The 19,394-nt window shown below is 40.5% G+C and overlaps 1 protein-coding gene across 2 annotated transcripts in view; it reads left to right on the plus strand.

Moving 5' to 3' along the window:
* The window catches only part of PITPNB (phosphatidylinositol transfer protein beta), a 64,179-nt gene that overhangs the window by 6,151 nt on the left and 38,634 nt on the right, over positions 1-19,394 (plus strand). For both annotated transcript variants that reach the window (XM_003994761.6, XM_003994762.6), the window contains exons 3-7: positions 1,727-1,872; positions 13,030-13,121; positions 13,760-13,767; positions 14,275-14,349; positions 15,937-16,020. In XM_003994761.6, the coding sequence (XP_003994810.1) occupies positions 1,727-1,872; positions 13,030-13,121; positions 13,760-13,767; positions 14,275-14,349; positions 15,937-16,020 (405 nt within the window). The remainder of the gene's footprint in view (positions 1-1,726; positions 1,873-13,029; positions 13,122-13,759; positions 13,768-14,274; positions 14,350-15,936; positions 16,021-19,394) is intronic.

Consider the following 19,394-nt stretch of genomic DNA (forward strand, 5'->3'; position numbering starts at 1 on the left):
AAATGAGAATGAAACCCTAGTAGCATGCCATAGAATATCAGTTCATTAATGTATTTTTTTTGGATACTGTTTAGTTGTTTCTGTGTGAAGTTTTGTTACTCTGTTCCTGCCTGAGATTAAATTTATCTTCTGATTTAGAGACATTTTAATCCTCCTTTAAAAATATGACAGTGTTGAGAAGTACGTTTTGAAGGACTTAATTAAGGATTGTAACTTACTGGACCAACCCTGGTGGTGTTATTACAAAAACTAGAGATGAAATATCTCCTCCTGCAGTCTAAAACCCCTACAGAAATTATTTTTGTTGCTCTTAAGAAACGTGTTTGGTTCTAGCTTCCTAAACCCAAATTGAGTGATTGAGTTAGTGTATATTTAAATTAACCTTTAAGACAGTGTCATAACTCCCATGGGCTTTTTAGATAATGAGTGTTTACTGAGCTTACCACTACCCCTATTTTTGTCTCAAATAAAATGTTCATTTTGAATGATTTCATTTTTAGAGATAGCTTTGCTTTGAAAACATGCTTAAAAAGAAAAGAAAAACGCTTCTTTAGGCCTTCCTCACCAGGAGGAAGAAATTTAGCCAAATTTGAAGAGATTGGAGATAGCGCCATGGTCTAGTCACTAGAACAAATTAGAACATGAGAACTTTGTTTTTTATTATTTGTTGGAACTGTTAGCAGCTCCAAATTGACACAGAACAACACTCCCCACTCACAGGTATTGGTTCAGGCCATTGAGAATTCTGGTTCACTTTAAAATGCAGTAGGGGCGCCTGGGTGGCTCAGTTGGTTAAGGGTCTGACTTCGGCTCAGGTCATGATCTCACAGCTCATGAGGTCAAGACCTGCGTTGGGCTCTGTGCTAATAGCTCAGAGCCTGGAGCTGCTTCGGATTCTGTGTCTCCCTCTCTCTCTGTTCTTCCCCTGCCCTCACTCTGTTTCTCTTTCTCTCAAAAATAAATAAACATTAAAAATTTTTTTAATGAAATAGAAACTACTGTCAGCAGTTCCTTGCCTTTTATAATAATTCTTGTATGTGTGTAATCCTTAAAAAGTATTTCTGTTTACTGGAGAACTTTACAATAAACAGTTTTGATCCTGAGTACCCACCATCGCTTCTGTTTTGGTGGACAAGGGCCAAATTGGGCATGTCAGGCAGAAGTTATGGGAAAAAAAGACCCCAGAGGTCCACCAGAATTTGGGCTGTAATGGTTCTCTGCGTTTTCAGGGTTTATTATTATACTTCATGTATCTCCTCTTTATCGTTAAGAATAGTATTTTGGTTGCTCAGCTTTCTTAATTGGCAGAGTAACAATTATATTCCTGTCATTTTCAGAATTTTGTGAAATTAAATGAGATAAAATGGATGTGAAAGTGCTTTGGAAAACACAAATGTATATTATACAAAAAGTTGGGCCAAGCATCAAGGTGTTTTTTTGATAAGTGAATGGTACATGTTAAAGCGCCCCAGAGTGTTTGTAACTAGCAGTTTTCTCAAATAATGGAAATCCTGTAAAATATTACAGAGTTTCTTAAAGCTGTATGATCATCTAGTGTTTGTCTTCCTAAACATACTGATTTCTAATTTGAGTCCTGTTGTCACATGGAACAAATGCGCTGAGTGCTTTGGATATGCTTTTCAGTATCATATATGGTACTATTTTAGTATAGGAAGTTTCCACAGTTACTACTAGCTTACTGAAATTCTGTGCTCTGAAATTCCAGTATCAGGTTGGACAGCTTTACTCTGTTGCCGAAGCTAGTAAGAATGAAACTGGCGGTGGAGAAGGAATCGAAGTCTTAAAAAATGAACCTTACGAGAAAGATGGAGAAAAGGGACAGTATACACACAAAATCTATCACCTAAAAAGGTAAGCTGATTGTTCACATTTGATGCTTAGTCATTCTATTGAAAATGATGCCTTAACTATCCAGTTTATTGTTGATCATGTAACCCCTTAACTTCCTGGCAGGTGTTCTGAGGTATTTCTTAAAATTTCACTCCGACAATGCGTTGCATTTTAATTTTTTGAGAGAATCTCCCCATTTATTGGTTATTTTTAAATTATAAAAGTAATGACTGCTTATTAAAAAATTCAGACAACACAGAAGGTTATAAAATAAAAACTTAGTCTCCACCTCTTGCCATCACATATCCGTAACCCCAGGGAGAAACACTAGAAGCAGTTTCTCCTTCCGAATCATTTTCTATACATATGCAAATAAGCCTTTAAAAACAAATATACTGAGAGCTCTGTTACTTGTGTTATTTTTTGTTTTCTACGACAAATGGGATCATACTATACGTACACTTCTGCAGTTGCCTTTATCTTTTGTGCAGTGACACATCGTGAACGTCCTTAATGTCTGTGGCATTTTTTTTAAGGCTGAGTGAGATTTCCTAGGGTGAACAAAGCATAGTTGACTTACCCATTCTGTAAATGATGAGTCAATATAGGTGCTTTAGGTATTTTCCTTTCTGTGTGTTACATACAAGATTTCTGGGAACGTGGTTGTACATGCCTTCATGCCTTCGGTAACTGTTTCTCTAGGAGAAATGTATAAAAGTGGGATTGCTGCAAGGACGTGTTCATTTAAAATTTTGATATTACTGCCAGATTGCCCCCAAAGAATTTGATAGTGTTCATTTTCCATAATTTTCTCTGTTTAGTTTTTTGCCAGTTAGATATACAAAAATAGTTTCTTGTTTCAATTTGCATTTCTTTATTAGCGAAGTTGAATGTTTATATCAGTGGACCATTTGAATTTCTTATGTGACTTGACTGTTCAAATCTTTTTTGTTCGTTGTTTTTATCTGTTTGGTTGATAGAAGTTGTTTTCTGCATTCTCCTAAGTTTGGCCATCTGATCTCTATCTTTGGCATAAATATTTTAAAACCGAAAAAGCATACCAGTGTTTGTCCAAGGAAGGCAAAAGATCATCAATGGTTTTTAAGAGTCCGTTTTTTCAGTAGTTCCCCCCTAATTTATTAAAGGTAGGAGAGATCTTTGATCTTTTCTTGCCTTTATTCTTTTCATACTGGAATGAATAACACCCATGTTTTTTGTAGAGCTCCTCAAAGTTGTAGATGAGCTATGATGATCAGTATTTTTCCTGTTGTTTCAGTTTAAGACAGCTGCTTGATTTATACTGACACGTGAATATAAAGAAGGTTATGACTTTATCGAATCTTAAATTTTATTTATGTATTTATTTTCTCCTAGAACACAACATTTCTTTGTTTCTGATGCAGGTTTGAACAATGGCAATAATTCTGATCAATCAGTTGTCCATAGAGACTGCCTTATTCATGGTTCCTGTTAATTTATTAGTGCCCTAAGTATACCTAAAAAAATGTGTCAGTTGAGAGAAAAATGTGGCATTCTAGTTGTTATGATCTACATAACATTTGTAATATTGAATAGTCTTATTTTTAGAGTATTGTACACTTCCTCGTTAATTGAATTTTACCAACATGTAAAACTTTTTTTTATTGTAAACATTTAACTCTCTGGGGATTCTAAAATTAACCAGAATGTCTGATACATAAAACTTTCTGTTGCTGTATGATATCTATATGTGAATAGTCTTGAAACAGATTCAAAATACCCTTCATTTGAAAACTGAGAGTGGGCAATTGGGGAAATGTTTGATATATCATTACATGGAAAAGATTAGTTGCTAGATATGTACGTAAATATGAATATGCAATGCATATATTTTTAAAAAACTAATCAGAAAACAGTCTATAAAGAGATTCATTAAAATGTTAAGAATGTTTTTCTCTTGGTGGTGGGATTATGGGTGATTTAAAAAAATTTGTTTTGCTCTTCTATATTGTTTAATTAGGGAAAAAATGATAACTGTTTTGAAACATCTGATTCAGATGACATTCCAGCCATAAATAGGAAATCTTTTGAGTTGAAGAGGGCCATATAAATACGGGTAGTGCAAGAGTTGTTAATATTCTGAAGGGCTTATTTGGGGGTGACTTTCAGAACTTCTCTCAGGCTTTTAATAGATTAAATAAAGGAAAACCGGCTCTCCGGAGGCCAGCCTCCCAGTGAACTTATGGTTTCTTCATTCCTAGAAAGAGCTAAAATCATTCCACAGTGCCCTTTGGTTTTACCCTGTCACGTGTTCATTTACTTCTCACGGCAGTCCTGAAAAATAAGCAATATACGTGTTGTACATCAGAGGACACTGAAGTGCGTGTTTACCCAAAGTCACACAGCTAGTAGATGGCAGAATGGTGACTGAGACCTGGATTTTCTGGATTCTGATCCCACGGTCTTTTGGTCACAAGTAGGCAGTCCCAAGTCCTGGACAACAAGCGCTCAGGACCTCAAGAGCACAGGTGTCCTGTGAGAAGGGAGGAAGGGGGTCTGATTGGATGGTAAGGGCTATCTGATGCCCATAGAAGGCTGATTTTGTCGCACAAACATAGCAGCTGTGGACAGCAGCATGGAGAGGCCTGAAACAGGAAAGGGAAAGGAAAGAGGGTGGCACTAATGGGTCTCGGTCAGCGTGGCAGGTAATAGCCTCTCTGGCAGTGGTGAAGAACCACTGAAAACCTGTCTGGGAATAAAGACAAAACCAGAACCGATTTTGCTGTAGTGCAGGGGAGAGAATGGTCCAGGGCAAGGCAGTCAGATGTCCACACTCAGAGTCAGCAGTGTCATGCCGATGGCACAGTAGCCACAGGATAATTATTTTATGGAAGGGCAAAGAATCATTTAGCAGTAAGTGCCCGGGCCTTCGCTGGGCCATAGGAAAGAAGGCAGTCACGACACAGGGCTGGCGGCATAGCCTGTCAGACTCGTGTATCCTGTGCGGGCATCCTGCAGGTTTAACATGCTGAAGACTTACCCACAGTTCCTAGAGAGTTTTAGGGTTCCTTCCCTGAGGAAGTTGTGTCTAGTAATCCCTGTTCCCCTTTTTGGCATTTGCTCCATTGGGTAATCTCTAGTGCTATGTGCACTCTCACTTTATAGCATCACTAGAATTGCAAACCTGGCTGGCGAAATTTGTTGCCCAGGGCCACCGACACCTTATTTTACGTTTGAGATACTTGAAATTTGGGGTTTGCTTTACCCAGTGGAATCAACGTCTCTGGATTCCCTGGCCAGTATGCTTTCCCATTTCAGCAAGACACTTCTTGGTAAGATATGTACACTTCATCTTAACCAGAAGATTGAGAAACAGTCTTGGCAAGGTATTAAAAAACCCATAATTTAGTGACCATTGCAGGGGACTTTTCTTTCCTTGAATCTCAAATAGTAATCTTTTTACAGGATAATGAGATTCTTTCCATGTCCTTTGAAAACTTACAGTAAATAGCTGCCCATGGTAATTGTAAGCAGAAGATCTAGTATTCTTACTAGATCTTCTTCCTTACTGTATTCTTACTGTGCGCTGGTCACTGTAAGTATTCTATGTGGGACTTCATTGATTCCCCGTAGCAGCCTTTTCTAGTGAGGAAACGAAAGTCCAGAAAAGTGTAAGTAACTGGCCCCTGCGTCACTACTGTTGGTAGCAGAGACATGCCATGAACCCAGGCAGGCATTGTGATTCCAGAACTTACCCTTTTAACCACTTTGCTCTACTGCTGAGTTCTGTGGGAGGGTTAGAATATTTTCCATTTTCTGAAGTGAACACCAAAGGAGTTGACTGAGAAATTCTTCCAAGATGATGGGTTTCACCATATCCCGTGTTCTTGTAACTCTTTAAAGTCTCAAGCCTTCTTTCAGAATAAAGTTAAGCTTGACAAGGTGTACTTCTCCATGCCTCTCAACCGTTACAACTGTCCAGAGTGCAGACTATTGGATCTAAGTAAGCCCGTCTCTTCATTGTCCTTCAGAAGTGCCATGTTCAGCTGGTTAGGTTCTTTTCTTGTGATACGGGCTTGCCCATAACCTCAGTTTCCCACACATAGTCAGCGCTGTCCTTTGCAGAGACATCCCTTGACTACTTTTATTCTTCCCATTACTTTTTGTCACATCTACTCATTTTGACACCCGACCATGTGTTTCATGTGTACGTATTTGTCTTGTACCCCATTTACCATAAAAGTTTTGAGTATGTTTCCTTATGTTTAATATACACTTAACAGTGGACGGTGGGGAGGGAGAAAAGACTTTATTGGGCAAAGAATTTTGAAGCAAGGCAAGGAAGTGTGTTGCAACTTTTGAGATGGTTATTTCAGAGAAAAACTTGCAGCTCTCCTGAGACTTTGTAGGAAGGAACACACTGACCAGTCCTTTTGTTTTTTGTTTTCTCTCCCTTCTTGGGGAAGATCAGCTTTACTCTTTTATTCTTCATAGTAAGCATTATGTCTTCACCATCTCCAGTCAGTCCTGGATGATGCAGAATTCTTAAAGTTGTGCCAACTCCTGAATGATCTTATTCCCCAAAGATTGGAACAGCAGAGGTTTAATTGAACATCATTTTAAAATTTCATGTGGTTCCAGTAAAGACCTCATTTTTGTAGGCAAAAGAGTCATTTGCCAGGAACTAAAGTTATGTTCATGTTTAAAAATGAGAAGTTTAAAGTCACCTGAGAATACAAAGATCGATTATATGAGATGATTCACATCAGAGAGCATCTTTGAATAAGTATGACATTGATAAATATCAGGCAAATATAGTAATTCATTCTTGAGTCCAGAATTAGACATCAACACAAAATTTTTTCTTTGTATATAGTTCTAAGTCTTAAATTTTGCACAGCTTGCACTTAAAAAAATTTTTTTTTAATGTTTACTTTTGAGAATGAGAGAGAGAGAGAGAGTGCACGCGTGATTGGGGGAGGTGTAGAGAGAGAGGGAGACAGGCTCTGAAGCATGCTCCAGGCTCTGAGCTGTCAGCACAGAGGCCAGTGCGGTGCTTGAACCAGTGAACTAACTGTGAGATCATGACTTGAGCTAAAATTGGACGCTTAACTGACTGAGCCACCCAGGCGCCCCTGCACAGTTTTCACACTTCTAAGTCAAGAATGATCCTGTTCCAGGGGCGCCTGGGTGGCGCAGTCGGTTAAGCGTCCGACTTCAGCCAGGTCACGATCTCGCGGTCCGTGAGTTCGAGCCCCGCGTCAGGCTCTGGGCTGATGGCTCAGAGCCTGGAGCCTGTTTCCTATTCTGTGTCTCCCTCTCTCTCTGCCCCTCCCCCGTTCATGCTCTGTCTCTCTCTGTCCCAAAAATAAATAAACATTGAAAAAAAAAAAAAAAAATTAAGAATGATCCTGTTCCAGAAGATTATCAGAAATAATTTCTGTTGTGTATTGTTTCCTCATTGTATGTTAACGTTTCTTATGGCTGTTGTCTTTTGTTATGTGAAAAACACTTCCTTCCCTCTCTCTTTTTGATATTTCTTCAAAACGTTATTTTATTTATTATTTAAAAAAAATTTTTTTTAATGTTTGTTTATTTCTGAGACAGAGACAGAGCATGAGTGGGGGAAGGGCGGAGAGAGGGAGACACAGAATCCAAAGCAGGCTCCAGGCTCTGAGCTGTCAACACGTGGGGCTCGAACTCACAAACTGTGAGATCATGACCTGAACCAAAGTCGGTCGCTCAACCGACTGAGCCACACAGGTGCCCCTATATCTCTTCAAAACTTTAAAGCCTTGTTCTACCTCCTGAAAGTTAGCCAATTTGTGTCTGGTGATTTTACTCCTTCCCACAAATCAGGATTTTAACTCATTTTGTAAATTTTCCCTGTTAAATCTACCCATTTTTTCCATCTCCATCCCCACCACGTTAATGCAAGTTATCATTGTCTGTTTTCTCTTGAACTTTTCCAGTTGCTTCCAGACTGATCTCTTGCTACCCATTCTTTTGGCTCTTATAAATAATGCTGTTGTGAACACTTGGGTACAAGTTTCTGTGTAGCCATATGTTTTTAGGGTGCGTATATACATGCATGCGTGCACTCTCCTACAGTTGAAATTGTTGGGTCATATGTTCACTCCTCACTTTTTGAAAAACTATCAGACTGTTTCCAAAGCCACTGCACCATTTTACATTCCCACCAACAGTGAGTGAAGGTTCCTTTGTCTCCGTATCTTTGATGATATTTGTTATTTTCAGGTTTTGTTTTGGTAATAGCCATCTTAATGGGTGTGAGATGGTGTTTCAAGGTCTTGATTTGCATATCTCTGCTGATTAGTGATGTTGAGCATCTTTTCTGTGCTTACTAGTAATTTGTAGATTTTCTTTGGAGAAATATCTGTTAAAATATTTTACCTGTTTTCTAATTGCCTGTTTTGTTGTAAGTTTCTTTATATATTATAGAAACTAGCTCCATCAGATATATGATGTGCAGTTTTTTCTCCCCCATTCTGTGAGTTTTCTTCCCACTTTCTTGATAGTATCCTATAAAGCATAAAAAGTTGATAATTTTGAAAAAGCCCAGTTTACTTATTTTTTCTTTTGTTGTTATTTGGTGCCATACTTAAGAAACCATCGTCCAACCCAAGGTCCCAAAGATTTCCCATCTACGTTTTCTAATAAGAATTTTATAGCTTTAGCTCTTACGTGTAGATCTTTAATCCGTTTTGAGTTAATTTTTGCCACTCTTGCGCACTCCAGTTAATTTTCATTTACTAACGTGACTCTACTAAAGTGACAAAGTTTTAAGTTCTGAAAATTTAAATCTGGTTTTGTCATTCTCCTTTAAGCCTTCAGTAGCTTCTCATCATACAAGGAATAAAACCCAATGCTTTTAGTCTATAAAATGGGCCTCAGTGTGATCTGTCTGCCCTCTGCTCACCTCACCATCATCATTTTGTGTCCGTCCCTCTCCTCCTATACTATAGGCTAGCCATGCCAGAGGCCTCAGAGGGACCCAAGTAGGCCACGGCTTTTGCTATTTGATGGGATTCTGGGGCTTGTCTCTTCATGTGCTGGCCCTCCTCACCCTCAGATCACTGTTGTAGTGTCACTTCCTCGGGGAGGCCTTGAGCACCCTTACCCCAGTACGTAATTGTCCAGTTCTCTGTTCCTTCACTGCACTTCGGGAGAGGTATTTCACTGCCTTTGGTTATATACTGCTCTGTTTCCTGCTGCTTTCCCTGGAAGGTGAGCTCAGGGTAGGAATTGTTGGTGTACTGTTATTTACATAGCCCCTGATACAATGGACAGTAAATACTTGAGTGAATGAATGAATGAGTGAGGTGCCCAATGTATTTAAGGTATGTTTCAGTTGATTATAAAATGAAAGATTATTTTATTTGTGACAGATTAATCTGGTCTTCAGATTTTTTCATAAGGTTTTTTTCTACATTTTGGTGTTTATCCACAGTAGGATGTAGGATGGAAAAATAGAAATGATCAGTTTTGCTCATTTTGTTTATAAGTAGGTATAAAACTTTGATGGGAAAAGTGCAGTTTGAAATGATTTGCCAAGGTATTACATATCTCAGGAACAAGATTTTTTAAAAAAACTATGCTCCTAGATCAGGAGTTCAGTATACATAATGGTCATTTATTACATATCTTTTAAACCACATAAGCCCTTTGTTTTCCCGTACCACTATGACAGAATTGTCTTAACCACTTAATGGGTTCACAGCCATTGTTATAGTGACGTCAGATCTTAGTATTGTCTCCACAGTTGTCTCCACAATTGTCTCTTAGTGTTGTCAACACAATTGATGACACATTTTGGTTGAATTTTTCCCTGAAGTTAGATATCCTTCGTGTGCATTTAGAATTGGGGTGGGGAAAGGGCTATGTATGACAACGTTTTGTGCTCTTGGACATTATTTTTTGCCTTAATTTTTTTTTTAATGTTTATTTTAGAGAGAGAATGTGTGTGTGCACGTGCAGGAGGGGCAGAGAGAGAGGGAGACAGAGAATCTGAAGTAGGCTCTGCACTGTCAGCACAAAGCCTGATGTGGGGCTCAAACCCACAAGCCTTGAGATCATGACCTGAGCCGAAGTCAGATGCTCAACTGACTGAGCTACCCAGGCACCTCTATGCCTGACTCTTAAACAGCTGAATCTAGAGGTGTCTATCTTGAGTTAAGCCCTGTCATGAATGTTGGTTTATCACAAGAGAACATTTCATGATAGTTGGGAAAACAAGAGGAGGAATGTCCTTGTTAATTTGTTTAAGGCCTACCTGCATCTTGGTAATTCAGTAAATATATGTCCCTTTTGTGAGACCCTGAGCTTCCAAAACAAATTACTTGCTAGGTAGGTTGATAAGTGAGGTAGAAAAGCCAATTACATATAAATGGTACGCTTGAACCACCTTGTTAGGAAAATTTTAAAGTTGCCACCAGTGAAGATTTTTCTCCCTTAAAGCAGAATTGAAATTTACTTACCCTGTTTATGTGTTTTCTCTGTTTAGTCCATAATTTTGATTCACTGAGGAAAGATGTTTGTTAGTATTAAATGTAAAAAGCCAGCGAGTTTGAAACAACTGGCTCAAAGGTTTGGTCATTCTTAACCAAGTCAGAACAAAATCTGTTGTTAGAATTGGTATCGTGGAAAAGTATCCTGGAAATAAGGTAATAGGCATTCGGGAGGAAAATGAAGAAATGTCAAAACTTTCTTGTAGATTTGGTTCTTGCTGGCCTTTAGTGACTACCGATTTTCTTCTGTTTGGGTCAGCAAGTTTTAGAACTTTGGATGAATGTTTAAAGTTTTTAGACTTTTGGGCACTATAGGGATAAATAGGATAGTTAAAATATGTTTCTGAGCAAGTTGACCAAATGAATCCATGATAGATCTTTTTGTCATACTCAGATGGATAGGTAATCTGGTAGCTGTGTTTAGAAAAGCACCCGTATGTGTTAACATTATACCCCGAATGGACCTCTCCCACAGTTGAAGGGATTTTGGTTCCAGTTCTTCAGCAATGAAAGAAGTAATATGGACTTGTTGACTTTTAAGGTGAAAGTATTTTCGGTTTCTTAGCTTTATTTTTATGAAGTCATGCCCCTTTACATGAGTCTTCCCAAGATTTGGAAAGAATGAGTGCTCAAAGAATTAGTTCCTCCGTATTACTATCTTTTCGGGATGTAAAGGCACAGGTAAATCTCTTTATGCCTTTGGAATCTTGCTCTAATGTTGTATGTAATGGTGCTTCAGCTTTTCTTTTCCAGTGGTTTAATGTGCCACAGGAGGGGAAGCTCCAAGTCATATGCACATTCTTATGTACTGAGGAGACAGTGGAAGGGCTGTCCACCTCTTCTGTCACTGCATGGCTCTCTGGCTGGTGGGGTTCCTTTCATTTACCTTGCTTAGCTTCCAGAATTCAACAGGTGTGTGTAGGGGGGTCCTCTGGTCAACTGCTGATTCTTAGGAGACAGAAGTCCTCTCTGGGGCCCAAGTTTCCCTAGTTTGTTCTTTCTCTTACTTTAGGAAATCAAGTTGTGTTTGAAAGTTCTCAGAGAAGCAACTTGGATGCAGAAGAGAGTGTATAGGACTTCAAGTTGGAGGATATAGTTTTGACCTGCAATTAGCCACTTCAATGCTGGTTATATGAAATAATAAATTAACGTGTACCTCACAGCGCTATTGGATATAAGAGAAGAAAGGCACGTTGAAAGTACTCAGCTCCAGGTCAACTGATAATTAAAAAGCAGTACGTCCTGTTAATTTGGCTCTCACTGTACTATGCAATGTGCTGAACACATTACAGGTGTTATCTGATTGGATCCTCCCAATAACCCTGCAAAGTTAGGTAATAGGGACTCTGTTCAACTCATGAGCAAGTTCAGAGAGCCAAGTAATGTGTCCAGTGTCCCACGGCTTCTAAGTGGTGATGTTGGGATTTAAATCCGATCTGGATAAAAAGCCTGTGCCCATAAAACTGCCTTCTTTACAGTAGGCTTGAGCTATTAAGAGTGGTCATTTCAAGGGTGTCTGGATGGCTCAGTCTTGGTTAAGTGTCTGGACTCTTGATTTCAGCTCAGGTCATGATCTCACGGTTAGTGAGTTCAAGCCCCGCATCAGGCTCTATGCTGACGGTGCAGAGCCTGCTTGGGATTCTCTCTCTCCCTCTCTTTCTGCCCCTCCCCTGCTTGTGCTCCCCCCACCCCCTATCTCTCAAAATAAATAAAATAAAAAATAAAAAAGTGGTCGTTTCATGTACATTTCTTTGAGGACTGGAAAGACTGATTTTCCCATTTGTTGGTTAGCCAGTTGTGTTTTTTATTTGTAATGTATCCCTGCGTGTCTTTTTTCCACTTACTGTTGGGATCTTTGCTGACTGTCCTATGAATTGGCACAAACTCCCGTATTATGTACTTAACCTTCTTCCAGCTATACTTGAGGCAGCAAATAACATTCATCTTCCAGACATATAAAATTTTATATTTGATATGCTTTAGATGTTTTTCATTTTGTTTTTGAGAGAGGGAGGGTATGAGCAGGGGAGGGGCAGAGATCAGAAGCAGACTGCACTGACAGCAGCAAGCCCAGTGCGAGGCTCAGACTCACCAACTGTGAGATCATGACCTGAACTGAAGTTGGACGCTTACCTGACTAAGCCATCCAAGCGCCCCTGTACTTGATATGTTTTACTATCACATTTCTACATGGGTCCTTCACATTGTCATTTTTCTTTAGGTTTATTCTGTACAATGTACTTGAAAGCTTTTATTCAGAGACACTCCAATATTCTGGGGGCTGTTTTGTGTTCCACAGTGAGTGTGGTCTATCTAAACCACGTAAGAGAACTTCTGTGCTGTATTATATACAGGTTGAATAGCCTCAGTTAACTTTTGGATTTCATATCAGGGAGTAGAGCAGAAGCCCAACACAAACTTGTTTCTTTTCTCCCCCCTTAAATCCTGCATACAGTTAAATGTTCCTAATCATTTTGTTGTTTTTACATTAATTTTCCACTTAGTTACTTTGGGATTGAAAATAAAACTGTTGATAACAGTCTTGAACATGGAATATGAAACTCAGAATGTAATCACTGTTGACGATGGTACTCCTTGAACTAGCCCTGTGGATGCCAACAAAGAAGGAATGGTAGTACTGAAAATACATTCACTATTTCTCTCCTCACAGCAAAGTTCCTGCATTCGTGAGGATGATTGCTCCAGAGGGCTCCTTGGTATTTCACGAGAAAGCCTGGAACGCATACCCCTACTGTAGAACAAGTAAGCCTGGTCCATGGCAGCCGTTCTACCCCTCTGCCCCACTGCTCAGGGGGAGAGGGACTCCCAGTATCGAGGCCTTTGAGAAGGGTGACACCTGAGAAAGCCCTCTGTGGGGTTCTTGGGGAGTCATGGCAGGTGCTGTGGCAGAGGAGAGATTGCACTGGGTTCCTCTCCTGAGACCTTTGTGAGGGGCATTGATTCATTCCCTGCTGACAGCCACCTGGAGGTCCTTGCTGATGGCACTGGCTCCAGGGGTGAGACCTTAAAGGTCATCCGCACTCAAAAATGTCTTTCGGTGTAGTTTCAGTAGTATTGTACTCATCTTGCCACATAATAGGGGGGGAATATGGCAGACTTCTGAAACAGTTTCCTGTTGTTTGCTAAATTAGCCTTAAAGTAATGTATTGCTTTTGTGACCTTATTCCTTTTACCATTGTTTTAAAATTATTAATTTCATAACCTAAGGTATCCTGTAGTGTCACTCGTGTAGAAACTTTGCAGACATGAACTACTAATTGTTCTGTGTTTTCAGGTAGTTTAATCTGCGTGATATTAAGTAATATGACAGATTGTTTTGACTTTGATTAATATTCTGAAATTTTTCCCCTTTTATTGCCTACCTGCCCATTATGACTCAGTTGTAACGGTGAGTAAAACTATTTTCGTGTCACATACTCTGCATCTTTAAATTTTGCTTTACATAGTTTATTTTCAGTCACTGCTTACTTTTTAAATTAAAACTGTCCAACGCCGCATGGCTCCTCTGTGCTCTTTCCACCAGCCCACACACTCCCGCATGTTCCCAGTTAATGGGGTTTTTTTCCAGCCTTGTCTCAAACTCTCCCCGTTGACTTTATTTTGCTTCTGCTACTTCCTTTGAATGCCGTATTTGCTCACCAAACCTCTCAGCTTCTTTAATATTAGCCCTGTATGCTGCATGACAAGTAGAGTTGTTTAAATTATTTAAAAGCATGCAGCATTTGGTTTGCCTGGTGAGTCTATAAAAATAGGCAGCTAGTCATTCTTTGTCACTTGAGGATCAGTCTTAGAGAGTCAAAGCGCAGATGCTTACGCTGGGGGAAGGCTCCCGCAGACAAGAGCCCCAAAGAACCGGTGAAAGATCACTGTTATTTTGCTGTTGTGTTTTCTACAGAATGAATATATGAAAGATGATTTCTTCATTAAAATTGAAACATGGCACAAACCAGACTTGGGAACATTAGAAAATGTAAGTTTCAACTCTGGGCTTTCAGTGCAGAAGCCCCTGGAAATGGGAATACCGTAGTCCATTTTGTCATGGACAGACCATGATCTACCTTAGACCTACCTGGACACACCAGGGTGCGTTCGATTGCTGTGAGGCAGGCAAGCAGCCAGCGACAGACGGGCTTTCCCTGTCAGTCCCCTTGCTTTGGTGCGAGAGTGGACTGGTGAGGTTGCCGTTTTTTATCTGGGATAGGGAGAGCAGAGATAAAATTCACAGATCATCCCCAAACCGATTTTAGCCATTAATTTCAGGTTTTTTTCACCTTTTCATCTCTATGTTTGCCAGAGTCTACAAAGCAAACTTGACTGCTTTAATTTTCACCTCTGCTCCACTTGGCTGGGGCTGGGTTGATGTCAGAGAAATGGCCAAAAGGCGAGAGGGAAGAGCAGCTTTCAATACTTTATAAAAATGTTGACAAGCTTCTGGTTTTTACAAGTTGGTGCACATTTATCCCTAAAATAAATTTCAAGAAAATCATTATTTAGAACTCAATGTAATCATTAACTTTTGATGAGGCTTGTCAAAGAATTTGGGGAGGGCGTCTGGTATAGATTGATGCCCTTGGCCCAGTGGCCGTCCAAAATGTGGCCTCTGGACCAGGAGCAGCATCTGGGAGCTTGTTAGAAGTGCACCTTCTCAGCCTCCATCCCATACCTATTGAACTAAAATCCCCGGTTGGGGGGTCCAGCGTCCTCTGTGTTGTGCCTGCTCCAGTTTGAGAACTACTGTCCAGCCTTGTGCTGCGCTGTCATAGGAGAGAAAGTTCATGTTATGGTAGATTCTGCTTTAATGTGATTGGTGCCAATTAATAGAACTTTTGAATTATGACTTGTATTTGATTTGAGTTCTTCTTCCTGAAGATCATTTGACATTTCCTGTTGTTTTTTTTATAGTGATTCTAAAATTTCGAGTCTAAATGAGAAGATTTGGTATGCTGCAGTCAGTGTATGAGTTCACGTACCTTTTCCAGCTCTCAAATGGGCGTATCTGTGGCGGTTTTTAAACCGTTCTTAATTGGTTCATAGAGGGAGTTTCAGAAATAAATGATTAATCAACACAAGGAATGGAGGAATTGATGATCCTACTGAAACTGGAAAGCGTTAGGATAATCAGATTCAGGATAGGTTTTAAACCACACAGTGCAGCTTCTTGCAGTCTAATATGTCACCTTATGTTTGTCTAGGACTCAAGGCTTGCAAGAACATTGTTGTGTATCGTTGGGTTGAACATAGGTTCGGTACATTTGGTTATATGGCTCATGTCTAAGGGCTACCAGGAAGTAATGGTGATGGGTTTCTGTTAATCGGCAGCATCCTCACACCTCCCCCTTCCCCACACTTATTTTTTAGGGCTACAGGGGGTAAAAGATTTGTAGATCCCTTAAGACTTCAGACAACTAATTTAGTGAGGTAGGAATTTGGGTTTCTTTTATTCTTCATATTGTGCTCCAAAAGGCTCAGATAAAGATTATATATATAACTGTAGTAGTTTTGTCTAGTAAGAATAGTCTACAGTTTGTTGTGTCTCATTTATCTTTGTCATTTTTAGGTACATGGTTTAGATCCGAACACGTGGAAAACTGTTGAAATTGTCCACATAGATATTGCAGATCGAAGTCAAGTTGAACCAGCAGTAAGTACTGCATAGTCCTCCGTGACATTTTAACCTGCTGCCTCTTAAATCTAAAAATGATCTTCACTCTTCCTTTTACGGCCTGCATTTCTACACTGAAATGAGTCTGGAGGTCAGGTGTCGGTCCGTACAACAAAAAGACCAGCGAGTAGGAGAGAAGGTTGTCTTTATTGTGGATTTCACCTTTACACAAATGATCCCTTTGAGAAATGCTGGTATACCTGAGATATATAGAGGTTTGTTTTTACTGGGGGGGAAAGGGACTAACATTATTTTACAAAAGAATTCTCCCTTGAACTTCTATAAATAATGCGGGTCCCTTATACTTTTAAAGTGTGGTTAAGAAAGCTTAACAGTTGTACAGCTTCCTAATCTTGACTTTTACTAGATGTAAATATTTGTACTTTAGGCTTTTGACTTAATAAAAACACCCCCCGCCCCCAAAGGTGAAGACCTGCATTCTCCCAAAGTAAGACCCTTGTATTACTCTGCTGCAGCTTGTGAAAATTAACTCAGTTCTTATCTTGGAGTGTGCTGGGTGCTGCTTGGTTTTGCAGGGCACAGTTGTGGACTTTTTATATGTTAAGATAACCAGTGACCCTTTTCCTGCTAGTCCAGAGAGCAGAAGCTTTGAAACAAGAGTGGCAGGCATCCCTTCTTTCTGTCACGGGAAAGCCCAGTGTATTCAGTTAGATTTTTATTTCATGGCCTTTCCGTTTCATTTTCAGTGCTTATTGTCTGAACCTGAGCAGCGTTGTAAGTTGAACAGAAATAACCTCAACAAGTGCCTGGATGGCTCAGTCGGTTAAGTGTCTGACTCTTGGTTTTGGCTCAGGTCGTGATCTCATTGTTGGTGGCATTGAGCCCTGCATCGGGCTCCGTGCTGACAGCGTGGAGCCTGCTTGGGATTCTCTCCCTCTCCCTCTCCCTCTCCCTCTCCCTCTCCCTCTCCCTCTCCCTCTCCCTCTCCCTCTCCCTCTGCGCTTCCCTGCTCATGCTCTATCAAAATAAATAAGCTTAAAAAACAAACAAACAAACCCCAACACTAAATGTCTGGTTTTGCTGTTGCAACTTAAAAGTAACCCTTCTAAAACAGAGGTCTCCCACCTTTTCTCTGCAATCACTGGGGTCGAGACTACCAGCAGTGACCTGCTAGACTGGATCCTGTTTTGTTAGGATATCCTCCCTTAATAGAAATGTAAGCACTAATGAGGGACCCTTGTCATAGAACTTCTTAAATTTTAGTTGTGCTATGATTTGAAGTTATTTTCAGTTCTAAGGAGAATTCCACCTTTGAAATGATATAGGATTTTTTTTTTTTAATCTTCAGAAGTGAATGTATTTTCTGTTTTAAAAACAATATTCAAGTGTCTGTTTTGCCTTTTTTTCCCTCTGTGTCTTTTCCAGCCACGATTCACTGAGTGTGAAAGAATGGTGGTAGGAGGACAGTGTTTGGGAGTGAGCAGTGCGTGAGTCGGTTAGTGGGCGGAGGCAGGCTGACCTACATGCCTGCACCGACAGATCACCAGATCATGCCGAGCAGCCGTACGGGTGCTCCAGGGAAGGCATTCAGGTGGTATTGTTGGTGTTTGGAAAAGTTGTGCTGGCCAGACAAAATGATCGGATCTTGTGGTTCATGGGTTTGCATTCCAGGTTGTTCTCCTGCAGAATACAAGACACCTTTGGTCTTGCTGGCGTCATAAGAGCGGTTCTTTGTTCTTGTTCTCAGGCTAAAATGGGTGCTCAGTGTTTGCAGGCATGAATGCAAGTGGGAAGAGCAGTGAAGGCTGATTGTGCAAGAACCCTGGAGGCCCTTGGTCTCATGCCTTCGACCCCAGGCCAGCCTTCAGCGAGGAGAGAAAAGGCACTGTTGGCCCCGAGGACATATGACAACAGCACTTGAGATAGCTGCTGCGCTAAGGCTGAGCGGTGCTTCCCTGTGTGGAATGTTGTTTAGGATGGATCCGCAGGGAAAGAGCTGGATTGGGCCCAAATGAGAAGAGTCTGTATCGTGAGTCCATGGAGCTGTGACTAAAAACATACATTCTGAAACTAGATTGGCTTCAGATTCAAATTTTGAGGTTCTGCCACCTGCTGGCTATTCAGTCTCGGATGGGTTGTTTACTCTCTCTCTCTGCCTAATTATCTCACAGCGTTAAATGTGAGCACTTAGAGCACCACCTAGTTTAATAAATGTTCGCCATTATTGTCCACAGTTGTGCAGGAGTTCTGAGACCTGTGTTCAAACCAAGCATTGTTGGGGAGTAAATAAATATGTATATGTGGTTTTATTACTCAGTGTTCGTAGCTCCTGTTTTCCAAGTTACATTTTAGAGATTAGTGAGATAGAAATTTATTTTAAAGTTTACTGAATTCACAGTACTTTTGAGTTGAAGCACACATAACATTTACCATTTTAACCACTTTAAGATGGACAGTTCGGTGGCATTTTGTACAAGTATATTCTCATCATCGCCATCACCCAGTTTCAGAACGTCTTCATCACTCCGAAAGGACGCCCTGCACCCATTGACGGTCACTCCCTTCTCTGCCTTCTCCCCAGCCGTTGGCTACCACTAATCTGTTTTCTGTTTTCATGGATTTACCTCTGCTGGATAATTCATAGAAGTGGACTTCATAACAGTACATGACCTTCTGTGTCTGGCTTCTGTTACTTCAGCGTGTTTTCATCCTCGTTGTAGGATGTGCCATCATTTCATTTCTTTTTATGGCTGATAACAGTCCAGTCTGTTTATGTGCTCATCTGTGCATGGACATTGGGTTGTTTCCACCTTGTGGCTCTTGTAACTGGTGCTGCTGTGGACATTGTGTCACAGTAGTTGTTTATGTGTTTTGTCAGTTGTGAATACTAAAAATACAGCTGATACCATGTAGGGATGCTCAGACCTTTTGACGTCACAAAAGGAACCCTGACATACACATTTACCGCTGTGAAAGGGGAGAACGGAACTCTGTGCTGGGAGGTGAGGATACTCTGAGCAGTTGTAAACCCAGGGGTGTGTGAAGCCCTGGTGGGCGGGGGGTGAATTGTGGGGCCGGTGCCCATCCCAGCAAGGAGGTAGGGAAGAGACGTAGTGGGGCAGGGGCTCTGGGTCTGCCCTTTTCTTCCACTCACCTTCTTCTTTCCACACTTCAGGCACAGACATTCACCCTGACACCCTCCCTTCAGCTTCCACCCCATCTATTTGGCCATGAATAGTTAATGTTTGTCCTAGGATTAGCGTCTAATGCAAACATCTGGACCACCTGGCCATCTTTACTTCTTAACCAGATCCACTTTGGTTTTCTGTTTTGATTGGTTCATTTGATTCTGCTCTTTCATGTTCCTTAAAAATTCTGGTCCATGGTGTTGG

Source organism: Felis catus, chromosome D3, assembly GCF_018350175.1.
Source record: "Felis catus isolate Fca126 chromosome D3, F.catus_Fca126_mat1.0, whole genome shotgun sequence".
NCBI lineage: Eukaryota > Metazoa > Chordata > Mammalia > Carnivora > Felidae > Felis > Felis catus.